This window comes from Phasianus colchicus, chromosome 9 (genome assembly GCF_987193195.1).
Source record: "Phasianus colchicus chromosome 9, bPhaCol1.hap1.1, whole genome shotgun sequence".
Taxonomy (NCBI): Eukaryota; Metazoa; Chordata; class Aves; order Galliformes; family Phasianidae; genus Phasianus; species Phasianus colchicus.
In genome coordinates, this window is record NC_143444.1 from 31,036,371 (window position 1) to 31,054,592 (window position 18,222).

Below are 18,222 nucleotides of genomic sequence, written 5' to 3' on the forward strand. Positions count from 1 at the left end.
ACTGACCTCCAGCAGTTGGAGTAACTGTTGGAAGACAGAGAGTTCAGCACGTAAATGAACAGCTAGGCTGTTTCTATATTCATTGCCATAAGGAGAGGTGAGAGGAGGCTTTGACTGTAACCTGATAGTGCCTTTGTACTTTGCCTTTGTCCCTGGCCATATGATATGAAACATGGAGCAGTGCAGCTGCAGACACCTGTCTTCTGGCATTGCCCTTGTTTTGTTTTCTCCTCATCTGCCAAGGAGGGCCATGCTTTTCTTACTATATAAATTTCTCCTTTAGAATGGATTTTAACCATGTGATAGGGTTAGTCTTGCCACAGTAAAGCCTCCTGGAGAGCATAATAGGTCTCCCAGCACTAGATCAAGGCAGTGCCAGCTTAGGAGCATTCCCGCATAGAAGGGGATCCTCCAAAACAAAGCTGGGTTATCTGTCTTCTGTGTCTTGTGATTACTCATTGTAACTTGGAATGAAGCAAATTGGTGGTGCAAATATAGCAGGGATACAGAAGCACTTGGAAGTGCTAGCAAATCAACTGGTAAGAAGAAGGGAGAATATTGGAAAGGACAGCAGTGCTCAGAATGGGCTGTGTTGCTTTGCTCTCTGAGAGGCTATAGTAAAAGTGCAGAGGTGGAGGCTGTTAGTTCCCCCAGGATAATAATCCATTGTTTTACTGTGATTCCTGTAAGAGGAAAGTGAATAGCAGAAGGACTAGAAAAGCAAGATGTGTCTGATTTCCCCATATTGCACTTTCCTTTCTACACGCATTCTCCTTACTCCCCCTGGAACCAGGTTTCATGTTCCCACACACAAGGCTTAGTCATTTAGAAGAAAATTAGATCAAATGCATTTTAATTTATAATTTGAGAAGTGAAATGATTAGGGAAAAGAAGCCAATTTATTAGAAAACAGGTTTGTCCTTTAAAATATTGCAGAAGTGAAGTACAAAGGTTCACACAGCAGATTGGTTTTCTGTATCTCAGAGGCAGCATAAGTACAACCTATGATGTAAATGTTACTATAGTAACTCGTGTTTTTATTTAAGAGCCCAGTAAATTGACATATCAAACCCATAGAACTTGTAAGAATGTAAGTTAAACCGCAGAGCCTGATGGTTGAAAGAACATCTTTCTTGGCTGAACTTTTTTTTTCTGCAATTTTCCCCCCGAATGCACTGAGCGTTTTCTTGCAGCCAAATTGCAATTTGGCACTCAGGAAGCAGGCTTTGCTAATAGTCACAGCACTAATTACCTGGGACCTCGCATGCAGCCTTTCCTCTCAAAAGGGCAAAAGTTTCCATCTAGTGAACGTAGACTACTTCTTCTGCCTCCCCCAAAAGCTTCACAGCTAGAGCTGTCCAACTGTAAAACAAATTAGGACTATATTATGAACTATAATGTATTCCTTCCTCCTGATGGAGCTGCACAGCAGAGTCCCTTGAGAAGCCGGCTGCGTTCAGTGCTGCTCTGCTCTCCTCTTCCCATTTGCTGCAGCCACTGCTCCTCACCCAGTGCTGGCCAGGCCTATGTCAGAGCTCACTGTCCCCTGAGACTTCAGTGCTGCTCTATCCAATCTGCATTGTGTGCTTTCATTATGAGGTAATTACTGTCTTGAATAAACTAAGAACCGTGCCTCGTGAATGTCAAGGATATATTCTGCTCTTTGTGCTTGCTTTTTCCATTTTGAAATCTTCCTTATGTTTGCCAGCATAAACTCGTGTTAGTTTGTCTGGAAAATGAGCAAGTGTGGGTCCTTGCTATGCAATCTGTAGGTATGTATCTTGTGTTGGACAAGGACTGCTTTGTGGTTATATTGCTTGCATGTTGAGGGCTGATTGCTGGGAGGAAGGCCATGTTGTGCCATTTGATGGAGCTTGGTTCCTAAAAGATCACACCCAGAAGCATTCTGGGGACTTGACAAGCTCACCTGGCTCTTGCAGGGGTTGGGGTGCAGCCCCACCTGTCAGCTCCACTTTCTGAGCAGGGGGTTGGTGTTCTTCAGGCTTTAAAGATGTGGGATATGTCTTGCAGGGTTTCAGTCTGCTGGAAGGGTGGCATTTGGGAAGGAGATGTGAGGGGAATGCGCCTCTCAGATGTGCTTTTGGAATGGCTGCCAGGAGGAGCTGAGCTCCCAGGCAGCTGAAGGCAGAGTGCTAGCAGGTGGCTGCAAAGCTCAGAGCCAGGAAGGAGGAGCTGTCTGGCTCCTAAATGGGAACAACTAGCTTAAAGCTGAGGAAGAGAACTGTAATACAGCATGAGATGATCACCTGGGGAGCAAGGGCATCAGCTGGAGGATCTGGCCAGGGCAGCCAGGAGCAGGGGGTAAGGCTGCTACAACTTGGGACAGGGCAGGGGGAGACTGCAAGCTGAGCTTACATCCTGTAAGCTGGTGCTGTAGGAAAAAGCAAAAGCAAAATGCAGCACACTGAAGATGTGGCTCTGTCTCCTTGATAACCTCCATGCCGGTATTGGTGCATTGATGCCTCCAGAAGATGGCATTTCTCCCACAAGAATAGCTGTAATCTGTAAGTAGTTTTAGTATTCTTTGTATCATTGCTTCAGATGGACTTACCTCATACACTGGGAGGCAGTTAACAGAAGTAACACAAAAGCTTAAAAGCACCAGAAAACAAAAATCTAGAAACCTGATGTGTCTGTTAGTTTGAATTATTAATGTGTGGAAGAAAAGCATGATGTGAAAGTGGGCAATTTGTTGTGTATGAATAAAACTTTTTAAGACTTCTCTCATTAATAATTTCCAAAGTATTTCTTATCCTCAGACACCAGTTTTGTGTAATTTCTGTCTATATGACTCACTGAATTACTTCATCCCCTGTCACTATTTTCTTGTCTCAAAAGCTTCCACAGAAGATGGCAATAGCAGTTTATGCCGTAATCTGCATCGATTTAGGTCTTTATAGAAGGAATGAAGCATTGGAATGAAGAGATTTTTTGAGTATCTACAATATGCCATAGAGCACCAGCATCCTGAAGGCAATTCTTACATTAGCTTGGCAGTGATTTCTTCCCTTTGCTTCTGTATATTTCCATCAGGTGTTCAGTAACACCCCTAGGTTCACTACAGACTGCAGCAGCAGCCCTGGGCTCCACCAGCCATGGTATGAATACTGGTGCTATGGGAATGGTAGTGAAGAGCCTAGAGAGTCATAGGTCAAAGCTCTGTTGAATATTAGCCTGTTTCTTAAGGTTTTCAATTGTTTCTTGGTATCATTTTGTTGTTTCTTGTTTGCTTTTGGGGATGAGGACCATCCACTGACAGTGAATTCATGGAGTATCTAAAACATGAATTTTACTCGAAGTTTTACGGTTAATGGAACTTCTGCAGAGTGAGGCAGTTGCCCATTAACATTCAGTTTAACCCAAAGAGAGAACTCGGTAACTATTTGTCAATAAACTACATGGATCTGCTTCTCACAGTAGGATTAATTCCCTTTTAGGTTCTTGTGCAATGTGTCAGAGATGGAGATGCATTTTATTATTTCCTGCAAAGACATGTGTGAATGCTGCTTCTCTATTTCCTGTAGGCATCTGGATTCTGAGATACATTCTCTGCTGACAGGGGCAGTTCGCTATCCAAAGATAAGCCTGTCTTATCCTGCCATCACGTGAGATAAAGATACATGTTTTATCGATTATTTTTTAAAAAGAGATCAACTCATACTACACAGAGTCATTAAAAAGCTCTCTTAATGCTGGCATGAAATGTCTGAGAGTGAGTCTGGGCTCTGAGATGGCTGCTTTGCTGCCAGCACATCTGCTGTTAGCTGCTGGGGTTCATTCCTGTGTGCCTCTGAGGCCAGTCACTGTCAGTTGGGTTCAGACAGCACACTGTGAAGGATCCCATCCTGGGAGGGAGCACCGGTGCTCAGGTGACTGCAGTTGTTTCTCAGGTTCAAAGCAGCCTTCTTGTCCTAGAATCAAATAATCAGCGGGAACATCTGAATAACAGGAAGGAGTTATTCTGCTCTAAAGTAGAATGGTGTCTCTTGGACTACCATTCCTAAATTAATGTTGTTATTTTTGCATTGGTCTGGAGAAGAAATTTCCAGTGAAGGAGGAGCATTGATTATCTGCTTGTGTTTTATCATGCTGTGTCCACTAAAGTCTATCCAACTATCCTTTCTTCTGGTTACAGTACAACATTATTATTATTGTTATTTTAAACTAAAAGCTTAGTTTGTTAATATAGTTAATGCCAATTTACTGTATCAGTCGAAGGACAGGTCTGTAATATCTATACAGCTGTGTGGATGAATCTTTCAGGGGGAGGGAATGCTTTTTGTTCAGAGTATGTTGAATCATTGCCTCCTGCAATTTTAAATGTGCGCTGAGTGTTGTGGAGAGCATTTCTGCACCTATTCAAAAAGTGAAGTCTAATGCTGTTTGTGATCTTAATGGAGCAGCAATGTTTTGGTTGGCTGATGAGACTGGATGCTTGTGAGGAGGTGCAGAGAGATTAAATGCAAAAGACCCATGCAGCAGCATTGAGTTATTGATAACATCCCCTTATGGAGGCTGCACTCATCTTGGCATTAACTTAATAACAAAACCAGACTTTTCACTTCTAGGAGTCATTAAATCATTTAGAACAACTTCAGATCCACACACATGATATGCTTTTACATAGTACAGCAGTATTTGATTTTCTGTAGTGGTTCCACAGTCAGTCTCTTTCACCTGTTCAAATACAAGTTGGTTAATCTGGCAGGAATGTTAATATGTTGGATAAATTAGAAGGGGGGAGAAAGAAATAGAGGCCAAAACCCATGCAATAAACCCAGAGGGTGCTTAAGCCTGACAAATGTAACCTGGTAGAACTGAAGCTGAATGTCTATCACTTTTTCTAGCTCTTTCAGAAGCACGCTTGCTCCATTTGCCCAAAGTTGCTAGGATTCGGTGTGTTCCAGGTTGCTGCATCTTTATTCAGAACTGTGCCCTCAGAAAAGGGTTATGTTTAGATTTCTGTTGGCACTGTTAGGGGAGATGGCTGGAGCATTTTGCTTCAGCAGAGCAGGAAAACACATCTTATTTGTACTTGTTGGTTGTTTTTTTTCCCTTACTCTTGAGCAGAAAGCTTGCAGGTTTTTCTACAAATTTAGAAGAGTCTCAGTTGCTGGACTCAGCAAGACTGGTATTGCAGTGGGTATCTGTATGTGAGACTGCCAGAAATCACAATCATTTTCTTGTTGTGAGAGGTCAGGGTACTATCACTGAATGCAATGACAGTCCAGTGTGACTGGTGGAAGGGAAGGGATGGCTTTAATCCTTCATTATTTAAATTAATAAATAAACCTCCAAGGCTATGTAACATTAAGTGGTTTTATTCTCTCTGAAGCTTTACCTGCAGTTACTTGTGTCTTGTTCTCAGTCACATAGGTCCCTGCAGTTTTCTCATGTGTTTTGCAAAAGCACTTGGAACTTGGTATTTCACAGTGTTTTGTTGATCAGTGTGTAACTCTTCAAAAGGCTTCTGGACCTTTGTTGGTTTCACAGTAGTTCAAAAAAGAAAATCTGAGGTAAAAGGTGGGGGCTGAGAGAAAATAAGTTTAATTGTTGTTTTCATTTTTGCTTTTATTTATGGAAATGACTTTGTCCTAAGCAAGCTGGGGAGGAGTGGTCAACATTAAATCATAGATGGGTTGGGCTGGAAGGGACCTTTTAAAGATCATCTGTGTCTAGTCCAACCCCTGCTACAGGCTGGGTCATCTTCTATAAAGTATTCAAATAGATGGAAAGGGATTTAAAGCCAACAGGCCCTCTGTCAGCAGTTCACAGGTCGATGGAGTGTAGGTGGGGTTGTTGTTCAGGTTACGCCTGGCATCTAAAATTCATTAGTATTTTCAGTAAGTACCTGAATAGTTGAAAAGTGCATGTATATTATTACTCTTTGGATAACAAAATTCTAGGTACAGTTGCAAACACTTTAAAGAACAGGATTAGGATTTGAAGTGATTATGACAAATTGCTGAAATGGTCTGAAATCAATAATAAATAATAAATAAAGACACCTGCAAGATATTTAAAGTAATTAACTGCACAAGCAGAAGCTCTGCAGAAAGGATGTGAGGGTTAGGGAGATGGGCAAACCAAGGCTGAGTCACCAGAACTGCACAGCTGGGAGGGGAAAAAAGCAAACTCTGCATGGGATGTGCGACAAGATTGTCTTGTGCAGAAGTGAGGTGATCCTTCCCCTCCAAATAGCAATGGCTAAGATGTCAGCTGGAGTACTGCCTGCAGCTTTGGGCATCCCTCTTTAGGAGCAGGTCTGAAGGAGGGAGGTCTGTGAGCCCTAGCTGGTGTCCAGAGAAGGTGATATGTGATGTTGTTTTGCATCTGCCATCAGCTCTTTTCTCAGACAGCTCCTTATTCACGTGGACGGTGAAGTGCTGGAGGGACAAATGGGATTTACTCCACTCTTAAAAAGTCAGTGAGCAGGTAATGGATGCAAACAGTACAGCAGAACTTTGAGTTCAGCTCTCAAGGAAGTCTCACTGGTAACAAAGAAATCTGAGACTAAAATAGTCTGTCTAGCTTATTTTATCTACTTTTCTTTTTCTTGGAGGCACAAAGCTGAATAATCATTCTTTTCTTAAACTTATTAAACCCTCACTTATACTGTTTCTTTTTTTTGGTCCTGTTTTCCTATTGGATGTTGTTCCAAAAATGAGTTTTCTTCTACTGGCCGAGACTCAGATCTTAATAAATGTTTTTGTGGTGGGCTTAAGCCTGCCTGGTTTTGTGGCAATATTGTCCTGTGCTTTAAATGGTTGCTAATTCCTTCTCCTTGGGATTTACTCCCCAGCTGCTCACCAGGCTCCTGTTATTTTGTCTGTACGTCTTAGAAATCAGATGTTACCATGCTTCTGTATGAAAGAGGAGAGCATTATAGATTCGTTCTTAACTGTTGCTGTGCTGCTGCTTTACAAATGGGGTTAAAAAGCAGCACCTGGGACTTGCAATTTCACTGCTAATTCTTTGTAATTCTGTTTCCATATCTGAGCATTCTCTGTCCCACAGCTTTATTATGTTACCTTTAGCTTCCTTTCCCTCCTGCTACTAATGCTACAGTCAACATTGCTATCTTTATGGCCAACGAAGGAGATTCTGTATCTAACGCGGGGTTATAGCAAGTTTGCCATCTCTGCAGTTGCAGTTTGCTGTAAGGAGGCTATCTCCAGTCAGTTTGCTGTAAGGAGGCTATCTCCAGTCCGGGATCTAATCTCTCCTCGAGCTGTTTGCTGTATTTCTTCCAAGCTTCCTTCGGTTGGCTTTCTCGCTGTAGCTTTACTGACTTCTGGCACGGACTCCCGTCAGAACCTCTTGGTGCATATTCGGATCTGATACTGGGAGAATTTCTCCTCCGAAGAACCGCCCGGGGTGGGGGTCACCGTCCGTGGGGCTGCGATGTGGCGCTGAGGCACCGCGAGGGCGGGACGGCGCTAAGTAGGTCAGCGGGGCCGGGAGCGCCGCCCGGCCGCCTGCGCGTCCCCCTCGCTCGCTTCAGGATTCAACTTTCTCCTCAGCCCCTCGCCGAGCCCGGAGAAATTCAGTTTAAACACGTAGCGAACACCCCAATGCGAGGCTCTCCGTGCCTCAGGAGGGGCGGGGCGGGGCGGGGGAGGCTCGGGCAGCGGGCGGAGCGGCCGGCCCGGACTGACTTCCAGCGCTGAGGGAGCGGAGCGGGGCTGTGAGCGTAACGACTGGCCGTGTGGTGATCGCGGAGCGGGGCTGTGAGCGTAACCGTTGGTGCGGCGGTGGCGGAGCGGCGGCTGAGCCGTGCGGGCGGGTCGGGCGGGCGGCGCGCCGCTGTGAGGGAGCGGGCGGGTCGTGAGGGAGCGGGCGGCTCCCGTCTGGGTACGTCCGTCTGGGTTTTGAAGTTGTTCCTTGGTAAATTGCTGTCGCTCAAGGCTTTGATCTTGCAGCTTTTAGTCACTTTTGTAACAAACAAAGGTGTCCGGGCTGCGCAGCCCGATGTTGAGACCCACCTGGTGGTTTAGAAGGGAGAAATGCAGGAATAAAAGCTGTCGGGACAAGAGGCTGAAAAAAGGGGCGGCTCCAGAGGGAAGGGGCAAACGCCAGAGTGTTTGCTGAGCAGGGCTGGTGGGCACAGGCTGTGCTGGGGGTGTTTGCGCTGTGCTGCTCCTCAGCAGCCCGTGGCAAATGATCTTGGTTTTGTTACTTGCTGGTCGATGTTTGCTGTTTTGTATTTAACGGGCTGTTGTAATCAAGGTAGGAACTCTCCTTACTGAAGGTTTTGCACATTGGTTAGCATAGAAATCATAGAATCACGGAACGGCCCGGGTTGCAAAGGAGCACAACGCTCACCCAGTCCCAACCCCCTGCTGTGTGCAGGTCACCAACCAGCAGCCCAGGCTGCCCAGAGCCACATCCAGCCTGGCCTTGAACGCCTCCAGGGATGGGGCATCCACAGCCTCCTTGGGCAACCTGTTCCACTGCCTCACCACCCTCTGGCTGAAAAACTTCCTCCTAATATCCAACCTAAACCTCCCCTGTCTCAGTTTAAAGCCATTCCCCCTTGTCCTATCACTATCCACTCTCACAAACGGCCATACCCCCTCCTCTTTTATACACTCCCTTCAAATATTCATGGAGAGGAAGAGTATGAAACCGGAAAACTGCTGCGCAGCATCAGCAAAGCTGGTGGTTTCAGAATGCAGTATTTTAAGACTTTCATTGCTTTCTGATCCCATGCAGCACTGGTTCTTAGCTGTGAATTGTGAGTTATGAATACTGTTGAAACCAGAGTTTAAGAATGTGTTTGTGATACCAACTTTGATCAGTGCAGTAGAAGCAGAAAAAGTGTCTCAAGCTGATCCAGACTATGTTTTTTGTCTTCTGGCCCAAATATTATGATTGAATTTGTGCTGATAGTAGAATCTTTTTTGAATTGCTGGATGTTTATGTGGCAGAGAGGGTAGCAATGCAGTGCACCTTCCCCGAGGTGCATGTTGTTTTGGACATCTGTAGTTGCTCTTTTTTTCAGTCTCTGGTAGGTATTGCAGGGTTGAAATAAAAACAAGCTGCTATTGATACAGTTAACTAATTGCTTTCTTAAATCAGGGGCAAACTAGAGATGGTGTTTCACTCATGCTTCGCATTCTTATTTGCAGTGGTACAATGAATTATCACTAGTTACCAAAATAGTGGTTCTTTAAGCATCTAGGAGCAGTAGGGCCAAGGTATCTGGGCTGCCAAGGTATCTGGGCTGTAGCTTTGCCTTCTTCCAGTGCTTACAATGGGAGGACAAGTGATGGACCATAATTTGATGAGTTAGTTAGAGCTTTCATTGGTGGACATTCTCTGCTTGTATTCAAAATGAGGTATGCAGTAAAATCCATGATGTACTGATGACTTTATAACCTCCTTATATACAAATCTGATTTTCTTGGACAACATATTGCAGTGATCTCTGCCAGTTTGCTATTGAGAAGTGGTTGAGCTGTGAATTACAAATTTTTGTTTCACCTGTAAAAGAGGAGAAAATGCTGAGCTTTAATTAAACCAGGCTTAATCATATGAACAGTGTGTCCTTATGCCAAGTAAATAGTTCTGAAAACTGATTTTTTTCTTCCAGTCAGAAACTTGGGGGAAAAAAAAATAGGTTCTTTTGTAGGCTTTTGGAAATAATCACAGCCTGTATCTTGGTGAAATGGCAGACTTAATGAAGGCTGTAGCCAGCACAGTTCCTCTGGCCTTCATGACTCTTATTATGAAATAGACTAATGGAAGATGTACAGGTAAGGCTAGCCTGATAACAGCACTACTGAGAGGCACATTTTCCTCTGCAGTAGGGGGTTGTGAAGCACTGCCTTTGAAATTTTGAGCTTTCCTCTTTAATTGACCAAAATGTAGCTGAAAATGTAGTCTGATAACCTGACTGAATGAGCAAAGAAGTGGGTGGGCCTGCCTCATCTCACAGACCAACATGGAGCTGAAGAAATGGCTTGGCTCCGGCTGCAGTTGAGTTTCCAAGGGCTTAGATTCACAGCAGTGCCTTTCAAACTACCAAGCCTGGTAGGTGAGCAATAGTCAGCCTGGAGGAGTAAAGTACTACCTAGTTTTAATGATGGAAGAGGAGCTGCGCTGGTGGTTAATTGATATACTAAGCAGTGTTAATGAGTTTTATTCTCAAAGGACATTTTGATTTGTTGTTGCTTTCTGTTATAAATATGTGAATAATCAAGTAAATGAAGTTCGCTGTAATGAAACTCTAATGATAATTATCATTCTCAGTTAATTTTCTTTGTAATTTTCAGACCAGCTCTTCAAAACAAGATGTGTCATCAAATCATTCTGACCATGTCTGTGCTCTTGGGTAAGTTACTGCCAACAGTGTGAAAAGTGCTGACAATTGTGTAGAATGAAGAGTTATCTCTGCTTTTGTTTTAAAGAGCTGTTTCAAATCATAATGCTGTGTTAGTATCACAGTATGCAACTAGAACATGTAGAGGCCCTGGTTTATTGTTGTGCAGGATTGAAATGTTGGCACTCTCGGGGTCAGTCTTTGTGTCCTATCCCTAAAAGCAGTGCATTTGATGGGTAAGATCAGAAAACATCGATAGAATGAGTCTGGTGAGTCAGAATGCATTCAGATAAATGCCTCAGTTGAACTTGGCAACTTGTTCTGTTACCTTAGCAGTACAAATGCAGAAAGGAAAATCCAAGTTCCCTCAGAACTGCAAAGTAGCTCAGTGTAGCCAAGGTGTAACTTTGAGTTTGAGCTTTGCTTTTCTAGGTGACTGGCATTCTTGCTTTCGTGAGCACTGTGTTGTTAAAGTTGCTCCATCTGCTGTAAATGTTGATGAGTATAATAAGCTGTTTTTCTAATTGAGAAGTGTCCATACCAGTATTGGTGTATGCTGTTCAGGGACAGCCGGTATTTTGGTATTTGTCTTTTCTTTTTTCTTTTTTTAATTTTAAATTGAAAAAGGAGTCATTTCATAGAATCACAGAATGGCCTGGGTTGCAAAGGAGCACAGTGCTCATCCAGTTCCAACCCCTGCTGTGTGCAGGTCGCCAGCCAGCAGCCCAGGCTGCCCAGAGCCACATCCAGCCTGGCCTTGGATGCCTGCAGGGATGGGGCATCCACAGCCTCCTTGGGCAACCTGTGAACAGTGCCTCACCACCCTCTGGGTAAAAATGATGATGCTTATGGAGAAAGCAGATGCTACAATCCAATGATGTTAGTTTCAAAATTCTTCTTCATGAAATATGAAGAATTCCTTAGCAATATCCATACCTTTATTCAATCAGTATTAAATATTATCTTGTTGACTAATTCTTCTTTTAAAAGCCTTATGTAATCTAAAGATGTTGTGTACCTTTTAATTAGAAAACCTGGATGTCTCAGGAGTTTTCATTTGGTTTCAGAGCTGTTTGTCACTGACTGGTGGCCTGTAATGATTGGCACATTGGTGTATCTATTGACTGGCCATCTCCCTGTTTCCAAATAAAAAAATAGCCATGTTTGGCATCTTTATAGCCCTCCTAACCCAGGTGTGCCACTAATCGAGAGGTTAAACTGTATGCGATGGCCTCATGTGCATCCATGGTGTGGAGAACTGGTTGAATCTGTAGCAGGAAAGCATTTTATTAACAGGCAGTTAAGAGCGATAGCAATCTTATGCTGACCATTCTGTACTGTAATTTGTTACAGATGTTTGTTTTGTTTTTAATACACCAGCAGAAATAGTAAGTAACTGCATATGATGGGATGTACTTAATCCTGTGACACTGATGTGCCATGAGAGAGGAGAGTCTGCTTTTAGGAAAAAGAGTGACATGGCAGGAATCTCTCCTAGTCTCTCAATTGACTCTGTGATTTGGGTAGTATGTTAGTTAACTGTCCTGTTTTGTAGGCAGTTGTGTTACTTATTTGTTCATTTTAATCATGTATTATGGACTAATAATCTGCGTGGTCAACTGTATCCTCTACATGGAGCCAGGAGCCTAATGAAGTTGGTATTTATGGAGGCACGAACCCTGTTAAAGAGAGAGGAGAGATGAGCAGAGCCCTTCAGGAGTCTGGTTGCAAACCCATGCAAAGAGAAAATGGAACACTTCAGCATGCTGCGCAGTTAACAGGGTGTCTGCTTCTGATGTTGCATGCACCTACTCTTAACTCATTTTGTATTTTTACATTATTTAACTTATACTCTATTAGACAGAGAACTTCTGTTTTTCTTATTTTAGATATTGCAGGCATAGAGCATGAATTAACTTCTGCCTAATGAGTGGTTTAAAATATTTATGCCTTGCCGAGCAAAAAGCTAAAAGCAGAAATGTGCGCAAATCACCCACACGTCTTTCTGCAAGCAGAGCTTTAATCTGGGCAATTCATTCAGTGCTTTACAGTAAGTTATTTCCAAAAGTGATACATTCATCATTCTCAAAGTCACTGTTAGTGTAATTCAAGCTCCAGCTTACCAACAAGAGCTGCAACTGTGGTCAGAGTGCTTTGATTTTGGAGAACTAAAGTCTGATGAAAAGATCCTTTTTTTCCCACATCTCATTTCCCAGACAACACGTGGGCATTGCACGGTTGCATCCAGTCATGTATTCTGGTAATATTATTCTTTGAAATTGAATGCTTATGATGTGACTGTGTTACATTTACAGTGGAATTATTCTTTCCACAGTGCTGGAACCATGTTATTAGGAGCTGCAATTGTCCCAGCACTGCAGGGAGGGATGAAACTTATCTATAGTGCGTGAACTTAAAATTAGGATTCAGTATTTTGAATACAAAGCAGTTTACCTGAAAGTGATGCTTCCCCACAAGAGGTTGAGAAAACGAAGATTTAGTGGTAGAGACTTCAGAAGAGAAAGCTGACATTTTGTCAGTTGTGCACCTGTTCAGATGTGATGTTTTTAATACTTCTTTTTCCAACTCAGAGGAGATAAGCCCCTGGAAATGATTTTATATAGGTATGTTTTAATTAAACATTTCTGTACAATGTCAATTACTCCCTTTTCATTGTGTACTGATATGAAATTTTTGTTGCCAACATCTTTCTCTTTCTTTGTGTAGGCTTTCTTCACATGGCAGCTGCCCAGTGTATGGTCCATGAGATTCATCCCAGGAGCTTTACAGTACCATGCCTGCTGCTAAATGAGACATCTTTGATTCCTTCTGCTGCTGGAGATGTACAGAATTGGTCTGCTTTGAGGAGAGAGTATGGAGCTGCTGAAACCAACCCTTCCTTGCTAATGGATGAGGAAAGTTTTCTGTGTTGCCATTGGAGCAATAACAACACCAATTGTTCTTTGTACGGAGGAAACATGCAAGCAAGGATGCTTATTCCTTCAGAAATAAGCATCTTTGCATCTGAGGAAAGAGGTAGGTTTCTCTGTCAAGGGTGCAGTAAGTTCCTTTAAAAAAACACATTGTTTTTTAATAGTTCAGAAATGCTTACTCCATTTCTTTTATTTAGATTCAAATTGGAACATTGAATGTTGGGTTGAAGGCAAGCTGGATCTGTTAGTTTGTAGCCTGCAGTTCCTGAAGTTTCACATGAGACTTGATATGAAGGTTCATCTTTTATATGCTGTGTAAGTACAGGCTTAAATTTCTCACTGTTAGCATTACAAATCTGAAAGCATTTCCTAACACATCAGCATTGGTCTCTCAAGCTTGTAGCACAGTAGTGGCATCAGCTTCACAGGTAGGTGATATTTTATGTATCTTATCTTACCTTAAAGTAATCTATTATTATTTTTATACAGAGAATACAGATATTATTTTTATACAGATTATACAGAGAAAAGCTCATGGTTCTATCTTTGAATGAAAAAAAAAGCATGGGAATCTCTCTGCTCTATTCTTTCCCTGTTTCTCAAAATGCATAAACTATTGATCACTATTGGCTTGCTGAAGTATCTTTGCTTTTGCACTTGCTAAATTCAAAAGCTGCAGTCTGGTTCTACCTGTTTATGCTTTTGACCATAATGTTCTCTCAGAGTAATTAAGTGACTTGGTGTTTAGCATTGTTAAATGTTGCTCTGATCACATTGGTGGGAGGCTACTGGGAGACATCCATCTGTGTAGTTGTCACTGTCATAAATACTCTGTGATGGTAATTATCCTGACTCTGGGGTGGCGTCGCCTGTCTGATTTTATTGTAGGTGGGTCTACTTGATTCTGATTTCACTGTTCCTCTTGTATTACTGATGGATTGGAGGGAATGATGTAACACACAGATTGAATTTCTTGAGGAAACCTGCTCAGTAAATAGTTGACAATGCTAAACTCACAGGTGACAACTTCTATTTAAAATACAGAGCTAGATGGCTGATATCACTTGCCATAAATTATATCTGTAGTGAATGTAGGAAGCAACAGAATGCGCTGGTAGCAAATATGGTTGTAGAGGGACATAATACTTTAAAACTGAAATTAGATTTTGAGTGGGAACCCACAGATTTCCAGTTTTCCTCATGACTGTGATTTTCAACATACCATTACATGTGTTTTTGTAGAAGTACATCTCACTTTGCCTCAGTTCCATTCAGTCTCAACTGCAGAAAAATCTTAGCCAGTAATCCTAGTTTGGTTACTTTGTGCTGCAGAGGCAAGGTGCAATGTGGCCCCTGACACTGGAGAACTTGTCTCACTTCCCAGATTTCATGGTAACATTTTTCTTTTAGGGTCCCTATGTTGTGGGAGAGCAGCTAGCAGAGCAATTCAGATTTTACTAAGGTAACAGTTTCCCCTGTTGGCTTGCTGATACCTTCACATTTTTTTTCACATGAGCCAAAATACCTTGAAAACATTCCCAGCTTTAAAAATATGCATTCCTGGATTGTGTTATTGCCTGGGAGTCTGGAGCTCAGGCTGGAATTTTCACGTATAAGATAAGCAATGTATGAAAATAATGACCTAGAAGAATCTCTAAGATGAAGTTTTGCTCCTCAGCAGTTTTAAGTTTTTCAGCATTCAAGATGTACCCTTTTGACTTTGCACATCCACGGTTTATTTGCTCGTAATAGTATCAAGTCACTTAGAGTAGAAGATGTGTTTTTCTGTCTGAAACAATGCTGTGCTGAGGGTACCTTCCCCAGCAGCATGTCTTTGGGAGGAGAAAGATTATTCTGAAATTTAATTAGACAAATTAGGTTAATCTTCTACCAAAAGTGAACGATAGTTGTGTGTATTCTAGGAATGCTGTAAGCCTTGATGGTTGATTACATTAACTGAAATCTCTTAGCCTTAGGGATCCTTTTGCAGTGGCACAGATGAACGCTTGTGGGTGAATTCTGAGTACTGATACAATTTGCCCTTTCACTGGATGGTGATTTATAGGATGTGCTCATGTTCCCAACCTATTTGCAATGCCTGAAGGGAACTTCTTTAGTTCTGAGCTTAGACTGCTGTGTTCTTAAGGATAAATTACACAATTTACCTCAACTTTGGTGTCATAGTTGAGTGCATCAGTTATACATTGAACTGGAGAGCACTGACGTTCTGTTAGGGACTTAGCCTTGTGTGAACCAGTCAGCCACCTCTCTGCAGTGATAAGGGACAGCTTGTTCAACTGAGGACTGACCTAGAACTGCTATGTGCACTGAGACATGCTTATTGAAAATCCTTAACCAGGTAGCTCTGCTCCATCAGTCCTAATGAAGATAGCACTTGCACAACCACAGTGTGTAGAAATACTGAAAGCAGTGCCACAGTTGTTACCTTACTTCTGACATGCCTCAGCACACCCGCCCAGCTGTGCTGTTGGACCTTTCTTGAAATCAGAAGAATTAGTTCTTGTATGTTTGACCCTTTGTTTTCAACTGATGGATGGAAGCAGCATTATGCCCACTTGTGTCGTATTTATTTTATAAATTGAGAATAATTTGATTCAATTCTGTAGAGTTATAAGCATTGAAAACATTTATAGATAGATCACGTTTATAAATCATATATGATTGTTATTACGAAGCTTGTTTTTCACTGAAAAATGAGTTTTTGACTAATATATTACTTACTATGTTTAATGGTAGTAGAAGCTACACTAAATTTAGATTTGATTTCACTGCCCTACACAGAGGAATTAGAATGAAATCCCAGTTGGGGTGGCAGAAGACTGCAGTTAGTCTGCTGTGGGGGAGCTGACTTTGGTAATAGCTGCCACCAGGGGTTTGAAACCAATCTGACTGAACTATGGGTCTCATCATGATTGTAGCACATCTGTTTCAGGATCAAACCTTAATACTTTTTGTGAAATCATCTAATTTGCTTTACTTGAAAACCATTTTAAGTGGGAAAAGCAGCAAAGTAAAAGCGATTACTACAGTTAGAAAGTTTTAATCTTTTTTTTATTACAGGCAATATTTTTGTTTGTTTGTTTTTGCAAATAAACTTCCCCCAGAAGACAAACACCTCTCTATTGAAATACAGTGTAAAGAGAAATACTTTGTTTTGTTTGTTTTACCTTGTAGGTCAGAGCTGTCACTGGGAGATGCATCTACCAGCTCCCTGAAGAGGACTGCCCTGGCTGCTCAGTGTAACTGCAGTGAGTACAGCAAATGTGAGTGCCATGTGCCTTCCCCAAGGCTCAACCACACTTACATCATGTGGCTGAAGACTGTGAGTGGTGTAACACCTCTTTGGTCACCCTTGATGTCGGTCAAGCCCATAGACATAGGTAAGTGTTACATAGGTTGTGAGCCTTTGTTAATGGGGAGTGACAGCAGAATGTCTTTGGGTGAGAAGGAGGACACAGAACAGGAAGGGACTTCCTGGTGTTGTCTTGGATTGCTCACTGAGCAGGAATAAAGGCTGTTCCTAATGCTGCTTTGCAATTAAAGCTCTTCTCTTAGCAGCTCTGTTTTTCTTATATTTTTCTTTCTTCCTTACACATACAATTCCAGCATTTTCCAAACTGGAAAACAGTCCTCTAATATTTAATCAAGCCAAAGCCCTTGTGACACAGTGAATTTGATATGTGTCCATTTTGTGAACACAGTTATTACAGATCTTGTCTAAGATTGAACAGGTAGGGTCTGTCAGCTGTGGGGGGGACAAAATAGAAGTCTTATAAACTGCTTCCTAACTGATGTGCTCTGCAGACAGAACAAGTTAAACATCTCTGGGTGGGGCAGTTCTGAAGATGAGGGGTTGCATTTACCATTATGGTTTTGAATGATGCCACAGGGAAAAAGTTATACGTTCAGAACTGAGTGTGCCAGCATTAAAAGTGCTGTTATTAGATTGTTCTGCTTAGTGAAGTATATTTTAAAAAATGAAGAATATTAGTATGTCCTCTGCTGAGGTTTAGTTGAGTTAAAAATCAGTTGGAAAGTAAAAACACAAAAACTTGTGTAGTATGTCAGTAGAACAGGTGGCAGCAGAATAAGAAAACATCATTATTTGTATTGTAACATGCCCAGAAGTGTGATGTAAAAGTCGATGACTTTTTGTTTTGAAAACTATGGCCTTTTACTGAAATCACTTATTCCTGCTGGTATTCATTATTCCATCTCAATGCAATTAACTTGGAGAATTTGGATAAGTAATAAGAAAATGAGTATATAAGACTTAGTATGGTGAACTTGTACTGAAAATAATAACTGTTGTTTGGTAAGTTGAGTGAGGTTCCAGTAATACCATCCAAAGAAGATGACTGTAAGAGCAAAGAAACCCATGAATGGCCTCTCTGTATTTAGTCCAGTACTGAAGGTGCAGACTCTTACTGGAGTGAACCCCCATGTTGCTCTGGGAGGCTCCATGTGAGCCTAACGTGTTGTCTGACCACGTGGTTCAAATGCCAGGAGCCAGTTACCTGTGGGGGCAAGCTGTGGACATCCAGAGCAGACAGGGCTAAAATGAGCATGCACCCCACTGCCTGAGACCCTTGGAAATGCTTTCTTTTCAGGTAAGGCACATGCTGTTTAATCTGCAGTGGTTTTTAACAGGATATCAGCCTTGCATGAGAGGAACTCTGCTGAATGAGGACAAGGTCAACCAAAAGGCACTGTACTTACACAGTGATATGAAAAGGTCTCATTAACAGGTAAAAGTAGGATCTCAGTTCCTTGCCTTTGTCCAAGGAAGAGTGAATGTGATCGCAATCATCATTTTAAATTGCCCATCTATTTCCTCCTCCACAGAGTTCTCTGTATCCATGTGGGAACTTCCTGAAGCCCCCTTTTTCCCTCTGCCTTAATGTAGCTCTGTGGGAAGCCTTT

The 18,222-nt window shown here is 42.2% G+C and overlaps 1 protein-coding gene across 8 annotated transcripts in view; it reads left to right on the forward strand.

The window, feature by feature from the left end:
• Positions 1 to 597: 597 nt before the first annotated feature.
• Positions 598 to 18,222, forward strand: part of LEPR (leptin receptor) — a 44,342-nt gene continuing 26,717 nt past the window's right edge. For 3 of the 8 annotated variants that reach the window (XR_016469395.1, XM_031603919.2, XM_090146822.1), the window contains exons 1-5: positions 599 to 7,875; positions 10,299 to 10,357; positions 13,073 to 13,381; positions 13,476 to 13,593; positions 16,474 to 16,679. Coding sequence is in view for 7 of the 8 variants with exons in the window: in XM_031603919.2 (XP_031459779.2) it covers positions 10,318 to 10,357; positions 13,073 to 13,381; positions 13,476 to 13,593; positions 16,474 to 16,679 (673 nt within the window). In the remaining variant the exon portion in view is untranslated. Of the gene's footprint in view, positions 7,876 to 10,298; positions 10,358 to 13,072; positions 13,382 to 13,475; positions 13,594 to 14,688; positions 14,741 to 16,473; positions 16,680 to 18,222 lie in introns of those variants that run through there. The other 5 variants (XM_090146824.1, XM_090146819.1, XM_090146821.1 and 2 more) reach the window with 5 other exon arrangements.